Source organism: Acartia tonsa, chromosome 6 (assembly GCF_053477335.1).
Source record: "Acartia tonsa isolate MP-2025a chromosome 6, ASM5347733v1, whole genome shotgun sequence".
In the NCBI taxonomy this organism is placed as follows: Eukaryota; Metazoa; Arthropoda; class Copepoda; order Calanoida; family Acartiidae; genus Acartia; species Acartia tonsa.
Genome location: NC_137265.1, coordinates 18,025,940 through 18,052,968, shown reverse-complemented (window position 1 = coordinate 18,052,968; position 27,029 = coordinate 18,025,940). Strand labels below are relative to the sequence as shown.

Below are 27,029 nucleotides of genomic sequence, written 5' to 3'. Positions count from 1 at the left end.
AAATTTCTCCCCCCCCCCCCCCCCACAAAAAAAGCTTGGCCGCCCCGCTCCAGGTATCCAGTAATTTTTTTAAAACTCCTTTTTTGAAATGAAAGAAACAGAATTTAAACAAAAAATTTGTAGAGTGTTGTGCAAGGTTGCCCCAACCCCCAAAAAATTGAAAATTGAAGAAAAAAAATTTGACAAGAAAAATCTTTTTAGTGAGTGTGGAAGGTCACCCCTTTTCCAAAAAAAAATAAATTTGAAATTGAAGACAAAACATTTTTTAAGAGGGTCACCCCAAAAATATTTGTACCAGGGGGTGTGGGAAGTCACCCCATTTCATGGAAGAAAAATTTTAAAAAATTTCAGATAAAATTTTTTTACGGGGGTGTGAGAGGTCACCTCACCCCCAAAAAAATTCAAAAAGAAAAAAAATTAAAAAATTGAAAATGGAAGTTAATTTTTTTTTTAATTTAAGGGGGTTTGGGAGGGTACTCAACCCCCAAAAAATATAAAATAAAAGAAAAGTATTTAAAAAAAAATTTAAGGTGGTGTTGGAGATCACCCACCCATGAAATAAAAAAGTTGAAAAATTAACAAATCTGTAAGGGTTAATTTCTTATTGCTCTATATGTATGACAGAATTTGGTGCCAGATAGACCATCTAGATCTTATATATCTATTCATTGGATGTCAAAGCTCTTCCCACCTCTACCTGCTTTCTTTTGAATTAAGAACCATTAGGCATTGCTAACTTTAATGTAAGCCTACCTTAAAGTTGTACTAAAAAAGCTTACATAAATTTGAAAGTAACCTTTATCAAACCCCCCCCCCCCCCCCAACCACCCTTCCCTATTAATTTCTACCTGCTTTCTTTGCAAAGAAAGGTTTAGGAATCCCTAACTATTTATGTAAAGGTAGCTTAATCCCCTCCCTATTTTCGATGCCCCTACCTTATGAATCATCCCTTTTGATCCACTTCTCCAAGCCAAAAATCCTAGGGTATCTTATCAAAAAAAGGTACCTTAACTAATTTTAAAAATAATAAGAAATAAAATTATTTCTTAGGATCTGACAATTTGATGTTTTTTCAACATAACTTTGTGTGGATTATTTTTAATTTTACTATAATAGAAAAACAAACTATAAGGATAGATCATATAGAACTAAAAGCTACTCTTTGTAATAAACATATAAAATTTGTTAACATGTGACTCTTTGTAGATTTTAATTTTAATATCTATATAGATGTTCATACATTTTAACAAAAAAAGTATCTTAGGTTCAACACTTGCCTATTTCTAATATTTGATTATATGTCATTTCATTTTTTGGGGGGTTGGGGGTGTCCCACCCCCCAAGAAAATAGCTTAAAACCATCACAGGACCAGTAGGTACATTCCCTGAAGATTAGAGCCCAATCAGTTAAGTGGTTACTGAGATCTTAAGCTTCAGACGGACAGACAGACGGACAGACGGACAGACGGACAGACGGACAGACAGACATCGTTCTACTTTGTATTATAGACTAGCGGCTTCGCCCCTAGCCTCTAGGGGCTTTGCCCCAAGAGGTTTGATCAAACTAATTTTTCGTATTTTAGATTTAAAAAGAAAAAGTTAAAAAAAAATTTTTTTGGGGGGGGGGGGGGTATTTTTCATTTTTTGGGGGGTTGGGGGTGTCCCACCCCCCAAGAAAATAGCTTAAAACCATCACAGGACCAGTAGGTACATTCCCTGAAGAGTAGAGCCCAATCGGTTCAGTGGTTACTGAGATCTTAAGCTTCAGACGGACAGACAGACGGACAGACGGACAGACAGACATCGTTCTACTTTGTATTATAGATGGTGCCTTTACCAAGCTAAGAAATCAATCTCTACAAAACGTTTTTTTAACCTTTCTTTATAAATCTAACAACTTTAAAGCTTAGAGAGGTTTTAGCTATTAAGTATAACAAAGACAGGACTTGAATAGAAACTACTTAAAAACTAATGAAAGCTATATAATGTTTATGATTTTTAAGCTAAAAGAACAGTTAGCTGTTTTAAATAATAACCTATAAAAAAATATTCTACCAAGAAAGTACACAAGTATAGTATAATGAACCAATAGATATAGTAGATCTAGATGGTAAATCGAGCCCAATAAGTTGTGAAACTTAATAAGGAATATCCAAAGAGGTAACTTTATCCCAAGAAAGTTAACTATTTAAAGATAACTTCTTATATATGGTATGTCATATGCTTTAAATCATGCGAGGGAATAAATTTTTAACCATATGATTAACCAAAGCAAAGGCTTATCCTATGAAAGACTATTTATAGATGATTCATTTTGCGAATGATATCAAAGGATAATTGCTCTTTCTAACCAAATTTTGTTTACTTTCTAACCAATATATGGTAGATTGATCCTCCCCTGTATTCCTGTTGGCTGAATTTGGGAGTATGTTTCTAGATTATACCTTTTAATAATTCTTACTTGATAATTTCTTTATTGGTGTTCCTTTTTTTCTTCAAATCTTGAATGACAGCTTTAAATGACTTATTTTTTATTACATTTTTTTCGGCAATGCTTCGCCTATCTATTATGAAGTGTTGATTTAGGGAAAAGAGAACACTGAAAACATTTTTTACTGTGCTAAGAAAATTGCTAATAAAACATCACATGTTTTATTTTAATAGAGAAAGAGGGGACAATGGGCTATTTATTACCAGCTTATACCAATAACGAAATTAATTTTAAAAAATCACAAACATTAACACTTGTATAGTGTCAGAACTGAATAATCAGAATATAAATGTATACGAGTCGAAGCATAATTGTAAGTAAATTTGTTGAAAAACTGCTTGATACAGAATAATGTTTATGGACATACTTACATTTTAAGGACTTGATAGAGTTCCTTTGCTTATAATATTGTTCTTTGTTGTCCCAGGAATCAATATATCAAAAAGCAGATCAATCGGATAATTAGATCACATAAAAAATTGTTATTAAAAAAGTAGAAAAATCAACATGTTTAAAATGGACGTACGGACATTCTGGTGATGATTATAGAGTTGCTATGCTTTCTAAATCGTACCTAACTACTACAGGAATCATCATGCAAAGTTTGAAATCAATAGGACAATTCTAACATGCCTAAATTAACGAATAAAAGCTATCTATCTTGGACGGACCGACCCTAATTATAGAAAAGCCTCGCTTTTAAAAATCATCCTGTACAAAACATTTTGAAGCAATTCATATAAATCTAATATCTTTAGAGGGGTAGCCAAAAGATATGGTGTATGTCTGTCTGTGTGTGTAGGACTGGACTAAGAACTACGCATGAAAACAGTTTTTAGTATCTTTAAAAGTTTTTTAAAGCAAGAATAAGTTTCCTTTTTTTTAAATATAACTAATGGCATATAAGAAGCTTCCATGAAAAGAAACCTATTCATTCCAGAAGCTAGCAAGATATTTTAAACATCCTTGATTACATCTCTTTTTTTATGACCATTGTATTTACCTTCACTTTTACTTTATTTCTAAAATAGCGGCTACGCCCCTAGAGGCCTCTAGTGGCACTTTAGATGTTTTTATTTGTTAAAGTCTCTACATTACTTCTTTATTTTACGATAATTCTCTTTATGTTACAATGAAGTCTCCCATATATTTTAAATATTATCGATTTTTTGTCATTTCTCTTGGGAGGTTGGTTGTACCCTCTCCCAAAATAGTCATAAACCTTCCCAGAAACCATGAGAATCTACATATTAAGGAGAACCCGATCGGTTCAGCGTTTAGCGAGATCCTTTGGTACAGACACACAGACAAACAAACATCCTGCTACTTTAGTATACGGATTTTAGCGCATATGAAGGAACATAAATTAATATATCAATCAGTTAAATGTAGATGAAATCAGGGATCTAAAGGGATAAGACAATAGTAGATAAATTGATACCCCGCCCAAATTGAATTTTGGGATGCCTAGGCAAAATTTTTGAATTTTGATCTCCCCCCCCCCCATATAAAAAAAAGCTTGGACGTCCTTGTCCTGTACAATTAGTGGTTGAAACGGCTGGATATTAAGATTAATGAAAATACCAATTAAATTTCGAAAAAAAGTCCCAAAAGTTATTAAGCTATTGAATAAGAAAACGTTATAATACAAATTTGGGGACTAATGTAATATTTTAGAAAGCCCAATGACCCCTCCCTCCCTGGATTGAATGAGAATTTGTACTTGCTTTCTACCTGACTTAACTAGATAAGATACCTTTTATATGTTAAGTATACCTAAGTAATTTTATGTAACCCTAATTAAATAATTAAAAAATAAAATCAAAAAATATGAAAGATAAGTCTTAATTAGAGTAAAGTTTTTTTCGTCTGCATAAATAGAAAAAAAGAAACATTATAAATAACTAAAAGTGTACTCATTGTAATAAAATTTGAATTATAGCTCTTTAAATGTAGAATCAAATAATTACATCTATTTTGTTGTTCATTCATTTTAACGAAAAAAAATAATTTGCAAATGTTTAGCACACCTGCCCATTTCCAATATTTGAATATGATTTGTGTTTTTTTTATATATATTGGGGAGGTTAATTTACCATATTTTCTACTAAAAAAATCACCCTATAAAAAATATTTTTAAGTAACCATTCTTTATAATTATGAAAATAAAAAAATATCTTTAAAGAGGCCTTAGATGGTTAATTGCTATTATGTATAACACAGATAGGATGTATGTGGCAGAATTTACAAGGAACCGTGCTCAAAAACTTAAAAAAGATAGAAATATTTTTTAAAATCTTTAGTTAGAAAAACAATTGGCTGTTTTAAGACATAACCAAAAAGGTACTCGTGTATCAAACCTGCTTTTTCTTGACATAACTTAATGTAACTAAGAACAAAATAGGAACCCCTAGTAAACTTCATAAGGTACCTTACAGCTTCCCTAAGTCTTACTTAACATTACTACATTTAGGAATACTTAACAATAACTTAGAAACTTCATAGGAATACTTAACTAAAAGCTTACATAAGCCTGACATAAGAAAATACCATTAGGGACACTTATCTTCGTTCGTGATTCACACTAATATAATGTGTAAATGGATTTATTAACACTTGGACTTTAAACCAGATTATAAAAGAACGATTCCCCACATCGAACACCTATACCCCATCCCCTTTCCTCCTACTGGATGAACTAACTGACCAATAAGGGATGTACATGTAAGCAACCTGAATTGGAGACAATTTTTTCCCTGGTATATTATCCACATATTTTCTACATCCAATAATGTGTAGCACTTTGATAATATGTTTGCCATAGCCAGTTTTAAATAATGCAATTTAGTCGACAAAACCCAAAACCTTAAAATAAACTTTGAAAGTTAGGTTTAAGACAAGCCCAAAAAATGTTAATGTATGGTTTAAAACAAGCCCAAAACATGTTAATGGAGATTTTCTAAATTTGTTTTTATATTCTGCGGAAATGTATATTAAAAATACGCATAAATCTAATATTACAATTTACAATTTCATCCAAAAACAAAACGATTTTGACTGTAAATGGGAATTATATGCTTTAAATTTGAAATTAATTAAATAAATTAATAATTTTAGATTGAGTAAAATCTTCACACCACACGTAACAATTTTTCTTTTCTTTTTTGTGTACTTCATTAGCCTATTAGTGTTTTTGACAAACATATTGTATATATTTAAATTTAAAACTATGGAATGGAGTTTTTTGTAAGCTCTTAAACAAAAGACAGACAAACACAAAGAATTATACAGAAATACTCCAACTTAGTATATAGGAATACAATGTGTTTTAGAAAAAACTGCGTTTTCCAGTTTTGGGAATCAACCAAAAGGAGCATGAAAAAAAATAAATATAGGTCCATATTCTCTGTAAAAATGTACATAACATTTACTTAAGGTGTTTTTCGATACCTCTAAAAATGTGGCTGTACTGATAGGTACATGTAGGTTAAAAATGCCTGATCCTAAATCTGTGACAACAATTAAATTCAATTAACTTATTTTTTTGCAACATATAGGTTGAAAAGTACAATATTAAATTAATTAAAGGTTAAATCAATGTCCCCATTTGAGATTTTTTACATATTTTCTTTTTTTGGCTACATGCAAAGTGCTTTTTAGGTTCTTCAGAATTTATTTTTTTCTATTTCTCTATTGCAAAGGCATTTTAAATTTTTCATAAAAAAATCTCTTTTAATTCCATGTGCATTTATAAATAAAACAAGTCATTTTTAAATTCATTTCAATATCTTAAAAAATAAGCAAGCTATATTAGTTTAAAATTGTCGTTAAAAGGGCTTCTAATTATATTATATTAGGTTAATATGTCACAACTGTCAAATCAAAAGAGATTAAGAGATTAAAAGGGGAGGGGCAAGAGGAGCGGTTATGAGATTATAATTGATAATCATAATTGAATCGTAACTAAAGCAAAAATAAAATTGGTTATTTATTCTTAAAAAAAACATTATTGAATTAGATTTTAAATGTAATTATTAGAATATTTGGTTGAGCATGCTATAATGTCGTTTTCAAGTAAAAAGAAGAATTTAATTGGACATTATAGCCCTAAATTCTGCAAGAATAAAGAAACACGCATACATTTTGAATTCTTGAAGCTCTAAAAAGTACTATTGTTTTAAGAGATATTAAAAAACACTTTTTATAAAATTGATCCATATTTTTATAGAGAAAAAGAATATATAATTATTTTTTTCATACTCCTAAAAGTTGTTTCCCAAAACCGGAAAACGCAGTTTTATTTGAAACACCCTGTATAAACAGACAGCTTTTTGTGGTTAACTGAGTTTCTTATAAGTACAACTAAAATTAAATTTAGGGAATATGAAAGCCTTTCTAGAAGCGTAGTATTCTAATAAATTTTAACTTCCTTAATAGTTTTGGTTACTAACCATGTATCTTTCTCTTTTGGCTGTTTATATTTTCTTGTTGCTATTATTGATAGACTGCTTTTGTATGCCAATTCTCAAAAAATATGTTCCAAAATGTTCCGTTGGTCTTTAGGTCATACTGCATACAAAAGATTCCTTTTCCCACTCTCCTTTTTATGACCCCTAAACATCTGCTCTGTAACTCACTTCGTCAGTTTTTCATCTATATTTTTTTTAGCTACTTCTCTTCTTATATATGTTCTCATCCTGTTTTCATAAGCTTGACTAATTACATTTCTAAAAATTTCTACATATTTTTTATTCTTGTCTTTCCTCCTAGTACTCAAACTTTGTAGACATTTTAGTTTTTGTTAAATAGATATTTTTTCGCCGTACTCTTTACCCATAGAAAACAAATGAACATATGTAGATTATTAAATTTAATTCTCTAGCCCATATCTCCCCTAGCCTACAGGAGAACCATCACAAAATAGAATAAAACCATAGAGCATGCTTCAAACAAACTTAAAAATTTGTTTTATAAACTAGCGGCTTCACCCTACAGATTTCAAGGGACTTTTCTTATTAAACACATTGCATGATATTGCATATTTAATTTTAATTTTTTTCAGAGCGAATCTTCATGTGAAGAAATATTTGCAAATCTAACTTTGGAGTTGATCATAGGTAATTAATTGTTCCATTTATAGGTTAAAGCAGGTGAAATGACAATGGACAATACATTGATTTAAATTATTGGTTGAACTTATTGAATACTAATAGTTTGCATCCATATAATTAAAAATAAACAAGAGTACCCAAAGTTCCGAACCCAACGAATAAGATAACGCGATAATAAAACTTTTGGTACCAGTCTTATTTATAGTCCAATGTTCCATCCCTCCGCGGATTTTAGGGTTTAGTATTTAATTGCTGACAATTAAAGGTTAAGGCATTTACCGTACTCTTACTATAAGTGGAACATTATGAAACAAGGATGACAACATCCATAAAAGCGAAGCACTGAAACGGTAGGACAAACGGCCATTAACACTTGTATAGTGTCAGAACTAAATAATCATAATATAAATGTATAAGAGTCAAAGCAAAATTGTAAGTAAATTTGTTGAAAAACTGCTTGATTAAATATAATGTTTATGGACATACTTACATTTTTAGGACTTGCTTATAGAGTTGCTTCGCTTATTACATTATACTTTGTTGTCCCAGGAATCAATATAATAAAAATCAGATCAATCGGATGATTATATCACATAAAAATTTCTTGTTAAAAGAGTAAAAAATCAACATCTTTAAAATGGACGTACGGACATTTTGGTGATGATTATAGAGTTGCTACGATTTCTAAATCGTACCTAACTACTAAAGGAATCACCATGCAAAATTTGAAATCGATAGGACAATTCTAACATGCCTAAATTAAAAAAAGCTATCCGTTACAGACGGACGTATGGACGGACAGACCGACCCTAATTATAGAAAAGCCTCGCTTTTAAAAAATTACATCTACCAACTTCTCATATTAAAGTAACAGGATGTCTCGCCGACTGTACCATAGGATCTGTCTCACCGTTAAACTGATAAGGTTTTCCTTTGCATGTAACTTCTTATAGATCCAAGGAAGTTTTATAACTATTTTGGGGAGAGTATCACCAACATCCCAAGATAAATTGTATTTAGAAAAAAATGCCCCCCCCCAAAAAAAAAATAATGTTTTTACTTTTCTTGGTCATTGTTGGTATGTAAAGCTTACATATGATTGTACTCAATGTAATTATATGTAAAAAATTTTAAGAATCTGTATGTGAGTTTGGTACCAATATGTTGACAGTCAAATTATCTGAAAATTCTACCATCACATCTGGAGACAACCTAATCTTCAAACCATGGAATAATATCAGAGAACACTTATCAGGTAAAACAGCATGATTTTGAACTTTTCATTACATCTGGACACAATCTAACCTTCAAACCATGAAATAATATCAGAGAAAACTTATCAGGTAAAAACAGCTTGCTTACAATTTAATTCTAAAATTTTTTACTAGCTGTTTTTTTGGGAGTTTTAAAAAGTTCAGGAAAATAGCCTAAAACTACCCAAAGACATTTTTAAAGCTTCCCTGAAAAGTACAATAAATTCGGATCAACATTTTTTCAAATTCTTAGCTTACTGCCTTACTTCTATATATATTAGGATTATGCCCGTTTCCAAGGTCATTACAACTACACATAAAAACCACAGATCCAAGAATAATTTCAATTTCATAAAATCTTAATTTTTAGATCCTGATTATTCTCTGGAGGTTGAGGGTTCTATCAGAGTCAGAAATCCATCAGAATCAGACAAGGTAATTATTGAATTAGGTTAGGTTAGAATAAAAGGTTCCTGCAGGATTAAATGGTAAAGTTGGCTACGATGTTTTACAAGTTTTGTAAATATCTTATTTTATAATGGAAAAAAAGAATAAATATAATTGGATGTGTTATTAACCCATTTTCCCCTTGTTTTGAAGTAAATTAAAAATAGGGGGAGGGGGGGGGGGGGATTGTTCATGAACCAAATATGACCAAAAGTAAAAAAACAACATCCCTTCTTTTAATTTTATTTTTAAAAAAGGAGGGGGTAGGGGGTTCTAAGCCCAACAAGACACTTTGAGGGAAACGACAATGTCTTTGATTGAATTTGATTATCACAGTTTAGTTTTATTTTGATTAACACTTACTTGTATTTGACATGTCCATTTAGGGTTTAAATAAATTAATGTTCCACTCTTGAATTAAGAAGGAGAAAAATATCCAATATAGCAAAATTAAATATTTTTTTTAAATATGAAGCAATAAAATATTATGCAGAGAAAATAAGAAAGACAATGCAATTGTAATCACAAAAGCCGCTAGTCTAATTAATATGATGCTTTTGCTTTTTGAAATTAAAATTGAAAATCGATAGGGGGACCCTATCCAACCTAAAGTGCCCCTACAGGCCCATTGGGGCATAGCTGCTAGTTATCAATTATTGACTTTACATGACATGACAAACAAAATAATACGTAATTCAATGTGTTTTTTTGACGGACGTAAATATTTTAGGTATAAAGTAGCGGCACCATAAAAAAAAAACAAAAAGTGTCTTACATAAGCTAGAATAAATTAATCTATTATACATAATACATACATCCCATAATATACGATTATACGATTATGTAAGAAATGTTCTTTATATCAATTTCCAATAAAAACCTTTTTGTATTTCAGATATCTCCTAGTTTCAGTCTGCTGGGCCCAACTGAAGTTTGTCCTGTCGGCCCTTTCAACATTAAGGTATGCATTTCATATCCTTTAGAAAAATAATAGGATGGCTGTCTATGTTTAAGTTCGTCTATACTCTATATGTACCAAAAAAATTCACTAACCGTTGGAACGATATTGCTTCATTTAGATCATGAAATAGAAATAAATCATCAATCCTTTTAAAATAGAAATACTTATTTCAATAAACAAAATAAATAAGGGGGGCTATAACTCAACTAAAAATGGCAATATCAATATCATTTTATAAATCGGCTTTTTAAGGAGGTTTATTTGCTTTTATTTTTTTTTGGTAGAAAAGGGATTTGGATCTAGGCAATATAATGACGTTTCACCAATGCATTACTGACAAGCATATTAGTATCTATAATACAAAGTAGAACGATGTCTGTCTGTCTGTCTGTCCGTCTGTCCGTCTGTCTGTCCGTCTGAAGCTTAAGATCTCAGTAACCACTGAACCGATTGGGCTCTACTCTTCAGGGAATATACCTACTGGTCCTGTGATGGTTTTAAGCTATTTTCTTTGGGGGGTGGGACACCCCCAACTCCCCAAAAAATGAAACCCCCCCCCAAAAAAAAATTTTTTTTACTTTTTCTTTTTAAATCTAAAATTCCAAAAATTAGGTTGATCAAACCTCTTGGAGCAAAGCCCCTAGAGGCTAGGGGCGAAGCCGCTAGTAGTAATATAATAGAATATATTTTACATTTTAGATAACCAGTGTGAAGGGATTGAAATTAAAAACCAGCAAGATTACCTACAAATTAGTTAAAGTCGAGGTAATTTTATAAAATAAAATTTTTTTGAAGAAGTAGCTAGCTTCAGGGGGGTGTAGGAGGGTGTAAAGACCTCCCCGTAAATTTTAAATTGGGAAGGCCTTTCTTCCCCTTTTTCATCCCTTAATGATGCTGTGGAGTGTGCACATCACGTGTTTGAAGATTACAATTAAGACAAAATACTTTGGTAGTGAAGTACAGAATCAAAAATTAATCTATTTAAGTAAAAGAACAGCAAAATAGTCGAATTAATGGTTAATGATGGTTAATCATAGAATCATTGTCAGGTGCTTCTTCCTGACCATGAATTTCTTGACAGGTATCTTAAGAGATCAAATTTAGACATATGACGAAGATGATTAAAGTAACTCCACAGATTATGACGTCATACGATGTAATAACCAATAAGCCTGGCCTCTTATTGGCTATTCTATCGTATGACGTCATAATCTTTGGAGGGACTTCCATGTGATTTATGACATATCTTTTATTTGCTAGGATTCTGCAAAGCCGCTGAACTATTTACTGAATGAGTACAGCCCTAGTAGTACAACAAGCTTTGCTGAAAAATCAAGATCTTATGGGGTTGAAATCAAGGCTGAATCGGTAAGTGATTAATTTCTAATACTTATATAACAGTAATAGGATGTCTACATGTCTGTCTGTGTATCTGTATGTTTGTATTAAAGTATCCAGAAAACACATAAACTGATATGTTTCTTCTTTAAAGTAAAACTTTTTTATAGGTGGAAAGATTTCGGGGGAGGTTACTATCATTCTCCCAAGATAAATAACTCCTAAAAAATGACCTGACCCCCCAATTTTTTTCTATAAATTCTTTATAAAACTAAAACCAAAAGTAAAGGGAAAACTTCCCCCTCCCTTTACTCAAGTTTACCTTTTATTCTAAAAATACTTGTACATTTGTTCATATGTCATATTTAGTATGGAAGTACTGTTTGTATATAATGCAATGTACATACTTTTATATCATATTGTACTTTTAAAGAACATTTTTTTCTATAGTTGATAAGTTTTACTGACTGCATTCTTTAAACAGAATCACATTAGGTAAACTACAGAATGATCAATAGCCAACGAATAATTTTCGCTTATAAAGTTATCATTTTGTTCAAAAAACTTTCTATTATTTTTGATTTTCATCGGATACTATAAAAATGGATATAGGTGAATATTTTAAGAGGTTCTTGCATATCCTAAAAATACAGGGTTGCTAATATAATGATACCCCTTATGAATTTACCCTATCCCCTCCCCTGACCATGGATGAATGTATTGACAAATGTCTGAGGACTGTATGATAATAGCAACCTTAATTGACAACAAAAATTCCCCTGTCACCTTTTCGACATATTCTATATCCAATCCATTGCTACTTGCGCTACCTATTGACAAAACTATATCTGTGATAGCATATAATAATTGTAAAGTGTATTTGTAGATTCTCCAACTTGACATTTCGAAATTATTGCCGCTAAAATGAACCAATCACATGTCTCTTTCTTATACAGACATCCAATAATAAGCTTATTTTTGCCAAGGATTGGATTATTTTAGCGGCAAATGCAGAAACTCAGAAATTTAAAGTTGTGTCATATAATTGTACATTTGTGTTGGTATAATGGATATAAGATTAACGTGGATATATTGACAAAGAAAATTTTTCGTCAATTTAGCTTGCTAATATGAACCTCATTTATTGGTCAGATAGCTTATCCAGTAGGAAGGTGGAGGATGGAATAAAGGGGTTGGATGGGAGGTATGGTAATTATAAACCAGCTGCGAGCATATCTTTATCAGAGTACATGAAAATCTGTCGCAACATTCAAGAAATAATATATCCAATGTTGTCAGAAGATATTTCTCATTTCTGATCTTGACATCCTCATAATAAACCAAAGTATAAAATATTGAGATACCTTTAGTAGCAAAAAAATATTCTATATCCAATGAAATGTAAGCTTGTATTTGTTTAACTTGATAAAACATGATAATTTTACAAACAAAAGCGCAAAAATTTAGGGTATGTCATTAATATTTTGATTCCTAAGGTCAGATAACCCTTAGATTTAGAAGCTGTTTATAGTGACAAATTTTACAACGTAACACATTCCCTTTCATTATAACGTTAATCAGGATACTTCGGCCAAACGTTGCATGTATCTTCAAATTTTTATGATGGATTGTGTAAAAATCTAATTTATTTTTTTTAAATGAAATTTTTGTTTAACCCCCACCCCCGTGGACATTTATGTTTACAACTGCCTAATTTATTGTTGCTCATATACCTAATGTACAAATTTACAAATACTAAAATAAACTCAACAAAGGGCATCAAAAAGTGAGCAAGAAAAAAATTTTATTTGTTGGTGATAGAACGTAAAATACAATTTATGACAGATTTTATTTTCAATTATGATCAAAATCACGCCAGGAAAATAAAAACTTTTTACTTTTAATTTCTGTATAAGGAAAATTTATGATTAATCTTTTATTACAAATATTTGGATTAATTTTCTCCAATAGGTATACATGTCCTTTCAATAAGACGTGTGTCTATCTATTGGTAATTAATATACAATACTAGATAATTTTTATTTCATCATTTGATACAGAAAATACAAGGGTTTAATAGCAGGGGAAAAATTGTCGTCCATTTTTGTTGCTAACATGGAACTTATTTGTAAGTCAGTTAATTCATCCAGTAGAAGGAGAGAGGTTGGGGTATAATTGGTGGATGGATGATATCGTTATTTTTAGCCTGCTGCGAGTTTCACTTTATTATTAAGCAAAAGAAATCTGGCACGTAACATCCAAGTAATAATATATCCATTATTTTAGCTTGAATTTGACAAGAGTTACCAGCTGAATGTTGTGATAGAAAATGGACAAGATACTGCAGAACAAAATATAGGAAAACTATAATTCTGGAATATTTCTCTGTAAAGATAAAACTGTCCTTAATTTTATGTACTGTAGTTTCAATTTCTTATTTGCAACTATGCAGGAGAAGGAAAAGCCTATTTCAAAATGGAATAGTTATTTACGCATCGTATTACAGACAGATTTCTGCGAATAGTAAAACGATGAATTTAAAGATTAATTCCAGTTTTGTTAGACCGAATTTTTCAGAAGAGCTGGAGGTGCCATGAGTGACGTCATAAAAATACGTCTATTATCCATCTCTTTAGGGGTTTCCTTTCCCACTTCTCTTTTCATCCATCCTTTTTGTACGTATTTTTATGACGTTACACATGACACTTTCTAACTCTTCGATTTTTATTTCTAGAAAATTGTTTGTTTATGATTTTTTCAGTATGGCTGAGCATTGGTTCTAATACACTAAATTTTAATCGATTTCAAATGAATACTGGAATAGTTATTTCTCGTATCGTACTATAAACAGCTTTCCGCGGATATAAAAATGTACATATATAAGATTAAAACCAGTTTTTTAGCCCCGAGGTGCCGAAGACACGGGCTAAAAAAACAGGTTTTAATTTTATGATTGTACATTTTTATATTCGCAGAAAGCTGGATATAATACGATGATAGACATAGTTTTTTCGTATGGATGAGAACCGGTTCCTATCCACCGGATTCGAATGAATACGAGAAAATACATTCCTCTGTTTGTGTTAACATATAAATTCAATTGTGTTTTTTTTTGGGGGGGGTAATTTAAATTATATTAAATATTTAGTATTAAAAATGCGCGCCCCCTACGGCACCGCCAAATTCGTTTGGGGGGAGGGGGTAATCCCCTCTTTACCCCCCCCCCCTTGGACGTCTATGACCTTATTATCAAGACATTTAAAAAAAATTTAAACAAACCAAAGAATTATGTAACATAATTGTGTAGAGTTCCGTAAACCTGGTTCAAATAACAGGATACCTGTCATAATCCGGGGTCCTCAGTTTGTTAATCCAGATGCAGCGTTTAAACTCAAGGTAAGCTAAAATTATTAAGGATATTTTTTTCCATAAGTAGCAACGATATTGCTTTTTAACTTACAGTTTTAAATAATCAATTAAAATTGTGACCCATTCCTTGGAAGATGTTGTTTAAACCTCCCTATAGCATCATAGCTTCTAATAAAGAAAGATGTTATTATGACTAACTTTATTTATAAAACAATCATAGAAAATAAGTCATATAGTTGTATTTGAATCCCTTTAACATGTTAAGCCTGCTTGTAGGTAATTTTAAACTAACTAGGAGCATCGTCCCTTGCACTTTGGAGCTCTGTTCTTTTAAAAGCTGAAATAGATCATTTGATCAGCTGAGTGATTAGCAAGATCTTAAAAGACAGACAAAACCCCGCTTCTGGTATTGGATATCAAATGGGCTACAACTAAAGTGAAAAATGTAAAATACTTTTTTTTAAATTGAAACAAAATGAACGTCCTTTTTTATGATTTAGGTTGACGTACAAATGTGTAATGAATCCGAGGACGAGAGCCAAGCCACTAATTTTAAGGTACACTCCTTGTTTGAAATGAAAGTTAAGTGTTGACTTTCTTCAAATTTATTGTTTTTTTTGTTAACTTTCAAGGATTTAGTATGAAATCAAATTTCTGCAAAACTTAGTTAATATTTAAAGAGCTAATATCTAATTGTATCGATTGTCCAACATTCTGCAATTGCATCATTATGATGTAAAACACTTTTAAAATAAAAACTAAAGAATACCTAAAAAAAAAAAACAACGAGGTTTCCTTGATTATTTTACTTTGCATGATTACTTATTCCTTATACCAATTTAGAAAAAATCGGATTTTTGAAGCTTCTCTATAATTAGGATTTGGACGTCCGGCCTTACATTAAGAATAGAATTCCAGAATTATTTATTACTTTATATTTGTCAATGTTCGTTTGTCTATCTGATATGTTATTGGATCCTTGTTATTTTAGTATTACTGGGACTCGTTCATACCTGACTTGGATCTCTCCAAGATATCTGGTAAATCTGTCTGTATACCTGTCTTTATTTTAGTATTACTGGGACTCGTATATACCTGTCCTGGATCTCTCCAAGATATCTGGTAAATCTGTCTGTATACCTGTCTTTATTTTAGTATTACTGGGACTGGTATATACCTGAACTGGATCTCTCCAAAAGATCTGGTAAATCTGTCTGTATACCTGTCTTTAATTTAGTATTACTGGGACTCGTATATACCTGACCTGGATCTCTCCAAAAGATCTGGTAAATCTGTCTGTATACCTGTCTTTATTTTAGTATTACTGGGACTTCTACATACCTGACCTGGATCTTTCCAAAAGATCTGGTAAATCTGTCTGTATACCTGTCTTTATTTTAGTATTACTGGGACTCGTATATACCTGAACTGGATCTCTCCAAGATATCTGGTAAATCTGTCTGTATACCTGTCTTTATTTTAGTATTACTGGGACTCCTACATACCTGACCTGGATCTCTCCAAGAGATCTGGCAAATCTGTCTGTATACCTGTCTTTAATTTAGTATTACTGGGACTCATATATACCTGATTTGGATCTCTCCAAGAGATCTGGCAAATCTGTCCGTATACCCGAAGGCAAACTGCAAGGAGGGAAACGATATAATATTACAGGTGAGCAGATTGGTAGATAACATAAATAAATGAGTAGGATGTTTGTTTATTTTTTTGTCTGCGCATCTTAGAATGGTATATTTTGATAAATTTTTTTGCTGACAGCTTAATTATATTCTATGATGAAATTTATTCAATGTGTTAAATGGAGGGGGTGGCAACTTCCTACAAAATTACGACCTTTTAAAACTAAGTATATGTTGTTAATTTCTTTAAAATGTTGATTCTCAATTTAATTATTGATGAAATTTTAACCCTATACAGTCGGGCCCCTTGCCGCACCTTAATCGGTCGGGGGGGGGGGGCGTTCAACGCCCCCCTAATTATCTCAGTTCCTATTAGAGCTAGAGGGCAAAATTTTTTTGTGCAAGTCCCCTGTTTGATAATGAATTTCCGACCTTTTATAAGTCTAAGTCAATTTTCGCTCCTTCACCCTTTTATTTAACAACCTTTGTTTTTAGGTCTTTTTTTATTTAAAAATTTCAAACGGCTGTAATTTTCTAAATTTTTGAAGCTAGAAGAAAAATTTTTTCCCAGGAAATGTTTATTTTTATGTAAATTTTACATTAGAAATATCAAAATATAAATTTCAGCGGCCGCAGCTGTCGCAGTCGGCGGTCGGCGGGAAAACGGCGGCGGATCTTCATGAACTTTTAATACGTTGTGTAGACATGTAGAAAAAGCTTAAGTTTAAAATTTGAAGTCTCTAAGTCAAAAATTGCGGCCACAGGAGCCTTTTAAAGATTTCTGGAGACCTGGAAGATCAGGACCTGCAGGATCATACCTGGAACCTGAAAGTGACTTGAACACCTGTATTTCATATAAGGATGTACTACTAGAAGATTTTTTAGTATTTTGGTATGATAAAATGCTTTGTTTTAGTCAAAAAAATATTTTTGCTCTTTACCTGGATGACCCTGCCAGGTTTGCTGGCATCCTGTGCCCGCCAGGATGGAGATATTCAAAAAATTCCAACTCTCAGTTATGTGTCATACCCATACTTAAAAAGTCAAGCAGTTTGGGCTCTTTATCTTTCACACACAGAAAATGAGATAGAAAAAACCGGATGGGGGGGCGTTCAACCCCCCCCCCCCGACCGTTAAGGGTTAAACTAGTTACTAGAATCCAACTTTTTAAATTAAACAACACTCAACATTCAAATTTTGACTTAAATTAATTGTTGCGCATAAACTATTTTACAGTATGGCTTCGAAACTGATTAACATCCGCAGGATTTGAACCAGTTCTCAACCATACTGGAAAATCATTTATAGCAACCTATTAAAGAGATTATTCGTAACTGGACAAATTGTCTCAAAGATCAGCCACGTGACGTCATAAAAATGAGGAAGATGAGAGGAGAAGTGATAAAGAAAACCCCTTAAAAATAAAGATAATCCTCTTATTTTCCCTCACATGGCTGTTTTTTAAACACTTTGTCCAGTTACCATTTTTCTAGAAATATTAAAATAAAATAAATCAGCTTTGTTAAGCTCAGCCTTCTGTCCCTCAGGCAAAACAGGTTTTAAACTTAAAGTTATACATTTTATTATCAACGGCAAGCTGTCTATAAAACGATGCAATGAATAACTATTCTTGTTTATAGTTTATTATTTATTTATTATTTTAGTTCTTGTAATATCAACCAGTGGTAATCTAACTGGATCCGCCAGTCACTTGGTGTCAACAGCAAGACTGGGGCCGTCAGCCATCACTGCCATGGAGCAGATCACTGTGGGGACCAGCAATAACATTGTGCTGGATGCAACACTGTCCGTGGACAAGGATAATACTGGAGAACAAATGCAGGTAATGGCCGAGGTATTTTTTGGATACTGTAGGTTTACTTATCATTGTATAGATGTTGATTTCTTAAAGGGGTATGCCATTCTACTCAGGGAGGGAGGGGACATTGGGCTGTTTATTACACTAGTCCTCAAAGTTGTTTAATAACAATATCATTTACTGGTTAACAACTTTGGGGATTTTCTTGAATTTTGATTGGTTGGTTTACTAAGTTGAGTTATCAAAGGTTTTAACCACTAATTGTCATCTACAGAAAGAGTAAATTTGTGTATCATAAATAATTGGAAATGTACAACAACTTATCGGCCATAGTCTTATCCCTTTACATCCCTGCTTTATACATACTACATCTATATCTACCATTTGCGTTGACTTAACTTTTTTTGTGGATTTCACCATTTAAATCAAAAACAAAATTGATGTAAAAATTAATGTCATCATTTTAAAATCTTTTGCATACTTGTTGAATCTATTTTAATTTGCTGAAAAAAATGTTTGAGTGAAATAGAATTATTATACTCTCAATATTTTACATATCAATTTTAAGATGCTCATTATTGATTCTTTTTATTTTCCTTAACAGCATTGTATTAAGATATTGTTTTATTTTTCATCATCTCATCTTATAACTGAAAAAAAAAACATTCTAAATTGTTTTTTAGTAATACTTGTTTTCATAAGTTTAAAGTAATCCTGCTATATTAAGTAGTAAGGTTTGTAAAACTAAAGATTTCGAAAATGGCTAGTCCGAATGGGTTTTACGTTTTAGAAAATAACACAATTGATGGTATATCTTAGTCCATCTGTCTGTCTATCATGCTGTAAAAGATAAAGACTAATTCTTAAAAGAAAATTGTATTTTTAAATGATTGATTGCATATTCTCTCTCATACCTGAGGTGAATTCAAAAAATTTTGCCCCACTAAAATTTAGTGAGGCAAAACTATACTATCTAAATTTTTAGCGAGCCTCACTGATTTTAGTAAGGCAAAAGTTTTTTTAAGAATTCACCTCTGCTCTATGATTCATTTTGTCATTAAAGATTTGTTTCTTCATTACTTATGGATGTTGTTATCCCTGTTTTATAATCGGGCAATTTAACTATTTTCAAATTTTAAGAGTGTGTAATTTCTGATTTCTAGTTTGAATGGTTGTGTGGAACAATGGATGGACAAGGATGCTTTGACTCTAATAACAAAAGGAAAAATCAATGATAGGATAAAATCACTTCAACTTCTAGTGGATCATCCAACTCCCCTCCCCCTACTTTCAATAAATTTTTGGGTTATATAGCTCAACAAGGAGTATAGAGAAACCTTACTTACAACTTTAACTAAAATACATTACTCAACAAGGATGACAACATCAATAAAAGCGAAGCACCGAAACGGTAGGACAAACGAACATTAACACTTGTATAGTGTCTGAATTGAATAATCAGAACATAAAAGTATAAGGGTCGAAGCAAAATTGTAAGTATATTTGTTGAAAAATTGCTTGATGCCGGATAATGTTTATTGACATGCTTACATTTTTAGGACTTGATTATAGAGTTGCTTCGCTTATGATATTGTTATTTGTTGTTCCAGGAATCAATATACCAAAAATCAGATCAAACGGATAATTAGATCACTTAAAAATTTGTTTTTAAAAAAGTAGAAAAATCGACATGTTTAAAATGGACGTACGGACATTCTGGTAATGATTATAGAGTTGCTACGCTTTCTAAATCGTACCCAACTACTACAGGAACCATCATGCAAAGTTTGAAATCCATAGGACAATTCTAACATGCCTAAATTAACGAATAAAAGCTATCTATCTCGGACGGACGGACGGACGTACGGACGGACGTACGAACCGACCCTAATTATAGAAAAGCTTCGCTTTTAAAAAATGTATTTATTTTTCTACACATAAAAAGCCCATAATAATATTTCATAAATTACCTCTAGTTGACACGAAGCTTTTAAAAGGGAATTTTTTTTATACTTTGTATACTAAAGCAAACTATAGAAACCGTTATTTAGAAATATGAATTTGTTATAGATATTATCAACTTTATAAAGGGATATAAAATACACGTGGATATTATGACAGGGGAAAATTGTCGTAAATTTAGGTTGCTATTTCCAATGTCATTTATTTGTCAGTTCGTTCTTCTACAAGTATCGCTTTATTAGAGTACATCATAATATGGTGAAGAATCATGTAAATAAATATATAATAAAATTATTCATTACTTTATAGAGACTTTTAAACAATCTCGTTCTTGAAGATTAAAAAGAATATATTTAATTTCTTTCATAATGAACAAATAAATGACTGTAAAATTTTCTCCTTAAGATGTCTAGAGATTGTTATTTTACCATTACAATAAAGTGAAAGTAATAGTTTCATGGAAAAAAAAACAGAGAACTAATAATTTTGTAATCATTGCAGAAGACTTTTTATTGTAAAAACTTTATCATTATTACTCAAACTAAACTATTATTTTTCTTAAATCGCTGTTAAAGGGTCAATATCTATTTTCATTTATACATTATTCCACAACGTTCATTATAGTATATTTTTTATTAGTCAGGTGTCCTTTTTAAAAAATCATTTTGACGTTTACTGGATTTAGTTTTTTTTAAATACAAAGTTGCTTAGAACTTTTTTTAGTCAAAAAATATAACTGTAAAGAAAAAATATTTCAAAATGCCGTAAAGTTATTTATTTCAAATATGAATATTACATTACACTTCTAAAATATTTTTTTATTTTCACAAATTTTATTAACAGTTAAACGATTTAACGAATAACGGTATACAATATTATTTAAAGCTTTAATATTACAATTTTGTAAAGTAATAAAGCATTATTAATTTTCTTTATTTACTTGATATAGGGTCTAAAATATCGATTTTAGTTTAAAAGCCTTTCTTTTTCAGATTTCGCAGCCATGCACCCAATCTGGGCAATTAGCCCAAAAAATACGTTTTAGCCGCTCAAAATATGACCAGTGGCCAAGTCCTGATATATATTGAATTAGAATATAATCAAACTACAACATTATTGTAACTTATTTTTCCATGTTTAAGTAACTAAGAAAACATATTCATCTTTTAAAAAAATGATTTTAGATACATAAAAAAAACTTTTTATTCATAATTATAACTAAGAATTTAATGATAAAAAATCTAAATATTTGTTTGTATCTTTTATAAAAAGAATTACAACTGGGCGTTAAACCAAACCCAATCAAGATTCATTGTATTGATAATGTTATTTTCCACCTACCTAGATATTAATTATCCAAAATATGTTGTCTTCCGATGAAATATCTTGCCCTGGTACTTTTCCATGAAGAAAATAATGTTTTGTTTTGATGATAAAAAAAAACAATTGTGTAGATTGAAAGAACAATACTTCTGATGGATTTTTTCTGCCTCTTTTCAGGAAGGAAGGGGAACTGTAAATTACATTGGTATTCAAAGTTTTATAACCTCTTTATCTTATACGTTGGTCCCAAAACTATGGTTACTTTTGATTTGTTAATTCCAAACTTATAATGTCAAATATATTGTATTATCACTATCTATTCCTGGCTTCTATCACACAGTAGTGCAGATTATTCTTTCAAAACTATCTATTAAAATAACTTTTTTATATATATATTGTATTAATAGGTTACTTATTCGCGATTAATTGTCTCAAAAAACTTTATTTTTATTAGTAACATCATAAAAATTCCATCAACAGATGCTTTAAATAAAAATACAATAACTATATACTAGTTAATAAACAATTCAATAAACTAAAAGAATATTTTATAACTTGCTGGAATAATCTTTAAGAAATATTCTATTTTTGTGGCATTGCAAAAAATATTTGTCTTATAGTTAAAAATTTTTATTGAAAAAAAATACTGAAAAAAAATAAATATCATTGCTTTATAACATAAAGATTTGAGGAAACCATTGGTGCAGAAGTTTTGAAGAAAAGTTATGTAAAGCTAGAACCTAACAGCTTACCACCAAACAGGTAAACTAATACTGTTATTTTACATTTACATTCCAATTAAAATGGTTAGACTATCATAAATTCAATATTTCAAACTCTATTAACACAATGTCGAGACAAAAAGATTAAAGGGATAGTTGCATGAAGTGCATTTAACAAGTTTGATTGAACGCATGTATAAGTCAAAGAAATACTATCTAACATGTATAATTTTGTATTACAATAAATAGCAATCAATTTGGCACCAGCAAAATAGTTATCATGCTGTTTTTATGAAAACAGGACAGTCATTTATGTTACATATGATATATTTTAAACTACCTGGTAGAAAATTTAAATTCTTTTAAATATATATCCTATAGATGTAGTTTTAACTATTGAACTGAAAAAAATATGCATTTCACTAAATTCAAGTTTAAATGCACTTCGTACAACTACCCTTTTACCATAAAAACAAATCCAAAACTTAATGAACACTAAAAGACTTTTCAGAAACTGAAAAATGCACCAATTAAATTTTCAGTTAGAAAATATTTTGTGATTATTTGAAAAAGATAAATGTACTTAAAGACAATTAACAAGCAATTCAGAAGAAAATTACTTTAGTTACAACATGAGCGTTGTTGTATCAGTTGCTGGAATGAATTCTACATCTTCAATACAGGTAATAATTTATTTTTTATCAGTTATTGACAAAGTATTTTATTTTTATGAGAAATGAGGAATTAAAAGCTAATTCAACTTTTTTTATTCATTCAACTGAAAAAACAAGAACGGATGTTCCCTATTGAGCACTGAAACCACCTTCATCCCTTATTTTGAAAATAAAGAGTAGGTGGGGAGGGGGGGGGGGGTGAGAAGTAATATAGATTATCGTTTGTTTGCTTATTACTTTAAGGGGTAAGGCAATGGAAAAAAAAGCCGTCACCGTATTTTTTTATTGATATAAATATGAGGGGAAGGGTTTCATTACTCAACAGACATTTTGAAAGAAAGCACCCTAGATTCATTTGATTTAAGGTTGATGTTGTACCTGGCAGAACACCAACAGTTACTTTGCTAACCATCAAAGAAAAATACAATCCTAATAACAGAATCACAATTGATGGTAAGCTTTTAACAAGGAATTAAAAAGTTTTATTCACATTTATAAATTGTTGATATGTTTCTTTAATCTAAACCACTGTAACTTACCTATAAAACAATCAACTTGAACCTGTGTCCAATGGAGTCCAGTTAATTTTGTAAATACTAGAAATTTAAAATTTCAGCTCAAGTGTCTGGGTCAGCAAGAACTTGTGTCCAACAGAGTCCAGTTAGTTTTGTAAAGACTATAAATCTTTTTTTCAGCTCAAGTGTCTGGGTCAGCGGGAACCTGTGTCCAATAGAGTCCTGTTAGTTTTGTAAAGACTAGAAATCTTTTTTTCAGCTCAAGTGTCTGGGTCAGCAGGAACCTGTGTCCAATGGAGTCCGGTTAATGAAGATGGCTATGTCTACCTAGACAAATTGAGCTCTATTTCAAGGTAACAATTTAGTTTCAGGTTATAAACGTGCTTTTGAAACTAAAGCAGATTTTTAAATATAAACAGGTTTAATTTAACTATATTTGAAGCTCAAATACTAACATATTTAATTTTTAAAAGGTTACTAGTTAAAAAAAAAGTTAATAGCACTAGAGATATCTACCTGCACTTAGGTGTTGAGGGAAGGGGGGTGGGGGGAAGTAAACCCTCCACCTTCAAGTTTAGTTATTTAAAAAAAAGTTAAAAACATTTTTTGGTGGGGGAACTTTGATGGGGGCTTATTTCTCTTGGGAGGGCTATAACATCCTCCCTAAAATAGTTATCAACCTTCCATGGATGTATGAGAAGCTATACTGTTAAACCACATCAGTTCAGTGGTACAGACAGACATAGATCCTGTTTCTGTTGTAAAAGGATATAATTGATGATTTTCTTTTTTTGTGTAGGTCTGCCGAGTATCAATGTTTCCGTAGAGATATATCTGTCAGGAAAACAAAACTTTTTTCATTTACACACAAAATAAACTTTTCATCTTTTTATATTTTAAAAGTTGCAAAATGAAAATTTTGCAAATATTAAAGAAATATTTCGCAATTACCTATAGAAATATTAATTTTGAAACAAAGCAACTTAATTATAAATACATTAAATTCGGTAATTTTTACTTTAGCAATAAAACAGTAACAGCATATTGACTGAAAATTTATGTTCATATAGCTTATAAAGGTAGTTTTATATCATATCTTAGCAAGCTTGTAATGTGTTTTGCATTGGAAAAAAATATGTTGTTGCTTGTTATATTTCTCCAGTTACAAACATCTTTAAATATCTTTCTTTAATATCCATGAACCATATTCTATTTTCTTAAAAACCATCTGCCTTTACTGACACAAAAACATATGCAGAGTATTTTTAAACGAGTGAAGTAAAGAAAATAAGTTTTGACAAATTATCAACAGAGAGTTTCCTTTGGAGTTGCCAGCACCTTCAAATATTTTTAAGGGACTACAAGGAGGAGCCAGGTAAATAAACCTTCTCCTTTCTGGTCATCTTGATTCCAGGGTTGATTACTGTTAAATGGCAAATGCAATCACCTGTATAGAAATTAAATCAGTACTTTTAAATATTTTGAGGAGACTACACTTTATAAAAAATACATTAAAGTACCCCCCTCAAACTTTTAACGCTCTTATTTTACCCCTCTAAAAAAGCTTTGACTTACTATGACAGGTATCATATTTTAATCACTTAAATATGGATAAATAGGCTTTTTTTGCTTTTGTTTATATTATTCTTTTTGCTACATGTCTAAATGTTGATTGAATAAACAATAAATTATTTTTAATACTTACAAAGTGATTAATTAATTTCATATTCTTCATGATATTATTATTATCTGTATAGTATGAAACGAAATCGTTTATATCGTATGACATAATCTTGAAAAGTTATTTATAGAATTAGAATATAAAAGGACAGAACAAGATTTTGAATTTCCTCTTAATCCATCTTTGCAAGAGAAAAATGTTGCAAGTATTATTTATTTATAGTTAGATACATGAAATGGGTAAGAATATACATAATGTATTTTTTTAGATATAATTTCTTTATCAATAAAGAGTTATGTATTAATGTATCTAACTATATGATTTATTTTCTCTAGATACAAATTTAAATTATATCTCTCCTAATACACAGTGATGTATTCATGTATCTAACTATATGATATACATAAACTTTATCTCTCTTAATACAGAGTAATGTATTCATGTATCTAACTTTATGATATATTTTCTCTAGATACAAGTTTAAACTGTCAGCAACACATCCTCTTCTAGGTAAATATAATTTACTTACAAGTAGATACCAAGAAATGCTTTTCTATAAAGTTCCTGTCGAGCATTGAATCCTCCCCCCTTATTTTGAAATATTTAGATAAATGTAATGTAGAAGTGAATTGTTTTTTCTAATGCCTAACCCGTGTGTAGGTGCTTAAACCTGATGGGCATGTACTTGCCTAACCCTATGGGGCTACCCAGTAATAAGCAAACAAACGAAAAACTAGCTTCCTAATTTTCAATTTTTTTAATGGGAGGGGAGTGGGTTACTAAGCACTTGGAGAGAAATATCCAAAAATTGTTATGTATCTAGAATTTTATCTTGGGGACGAGATTTTTCATATGTAAAAAGACTTAGGAAACCCTAACTCAAAGGTTAACCTAAGAAAATTTATAGGATTTGGTCCATTATGTTTTTTTTTATATTTGTTGTGATAATTTTTACTACTTGATTTTTTTAGTGCCATTGCATTTTTTTCTCTTGAATTAATTAGCAAAACTAAATTTGATATAATATATTTACTTATGCAAAAAATAAAAGTTCATCAAATGAGAAATAAGTATAAGGAAAGCTGACTATAATTCCTAAAATTACATTCATGAAAGTTTGTATCATTAATATGTAATTAATCTAAAAAATGAATAAAACAAAATGTATATTTTTTCTCGTATTCATTCGAATCCGGTGGATAGGAACCGGTTCTCATCCATACGAAAAAACTATGTCTAGCATCGTATTATATCCAGCTTTTTACGAATATATATTCTATATCCGCGGAAAGCCGTTTATAATACGATGCGAGAAATAACTATTCCTGTTTTATCAAAGTTAGATAGAATAATTACAAATGAGTTAATCAAAAACCAATTTTGTTATTACTTTTTCATTTTATGAACTAAATGAATTTTTCATTTTTATTTAATTTTTTATATAAATGTTACATTTGTTTTTAAAATAACTTTTCACTAAACTTAGATGTATTATACATATGTTAGTTTTCATATTTTCTTTATCAAAGACATAAAATTGAACTTTTAGAAGCGCATCTTTTTTGCCGAAAGTGTTTACGTTTGTTTATATTTTACATATATTAACCTACATTATGTTGAATATTTGAAAATTTCCAATCAAACTTTAATTTTCAAATAAATATTTATACCTGTCAGAATTTATATTACATTTACTCAAGATATTTTGATTTTTAATATCAAT

The 27,029-nt window shown here is 30.6% G+C and overlaps 1 protein-coding gene across 1 annotated transcript in view; it reads left to right on the top strand.

Moving 5' to 3' along the window:
• LOC145322014 (uncharacterized) overlaps window positions 1-27,029 on the top strand; it is a 79,353-nt gene that overhangs the window by 10,753 nt on the left and 41,571 nt on the right. The window contains exons 9-27 of the mRNA XM_080163743.1: window positions 7,554-7,608; window positions 8,738-8,857; window positions 9,226-9,290; window positions 10,198-10,263; window positions 10,963-11,028; window positions 11,524-11,631; window positions 13,888-13,960; window positions 14,909-14,997; window positions 15,471-15,527; window positions 16,536-16,644; window positions 18,275-18,453; window positions 19,593-19,651; window positions 22,399-22,476; window positions 23,062-23,119; window positions 23,476-23,563; window positions 23,885-23,978; window positions 24,425-24,466; window positions 24,938-25,000; window positions 25,779-25,816. Coding sequence (XP_080019869.1) covers window positions 7,554-7,608; window positions 8,738-8,857; window positions 9,226-9,290; window positions 10,198-10,263; window positions 10,963-11,028; window positions 11,524-11,631; window positions 13,888-13,960; window positions 14,909-14,997; window positions 15,471-15,527; window positions 16,536-16,644; window positions 18,275-18,453; window positions 19,593-19,651; window positions 22,399-22,476; window positions 23,062-23,119; window positions 23,476-23,563; window positions 23,885-23,978; window positions 24,425-24,466; window positions 24,938-25,000; window positions 25,779-25,816 — 1,507 coding nt within the window. The remainder of the gene's footprint in view (window positions 1-7,553; window positions 7,609-8,737; window positions 8,858-9,225; window positions 9,291-10,197; window positions 10,264-10,962; window positions 11,029-11,523; window positions 11,632-13,887; window positions 13,961-14,908; window positions 14,998-15,470; window positions 15,528-16,535; window positions 16,645-18,274; window positions 18,454-19,592; window positions 19,652-22,398; window positions 22,477-23,061; window positions 23,120-23,475; window positions 23,564-23,884; window positions 23,979-24,424; window positions 24,467-24,937; window positions 25,001-25,778; window positions 25,817-27,029) is intronic.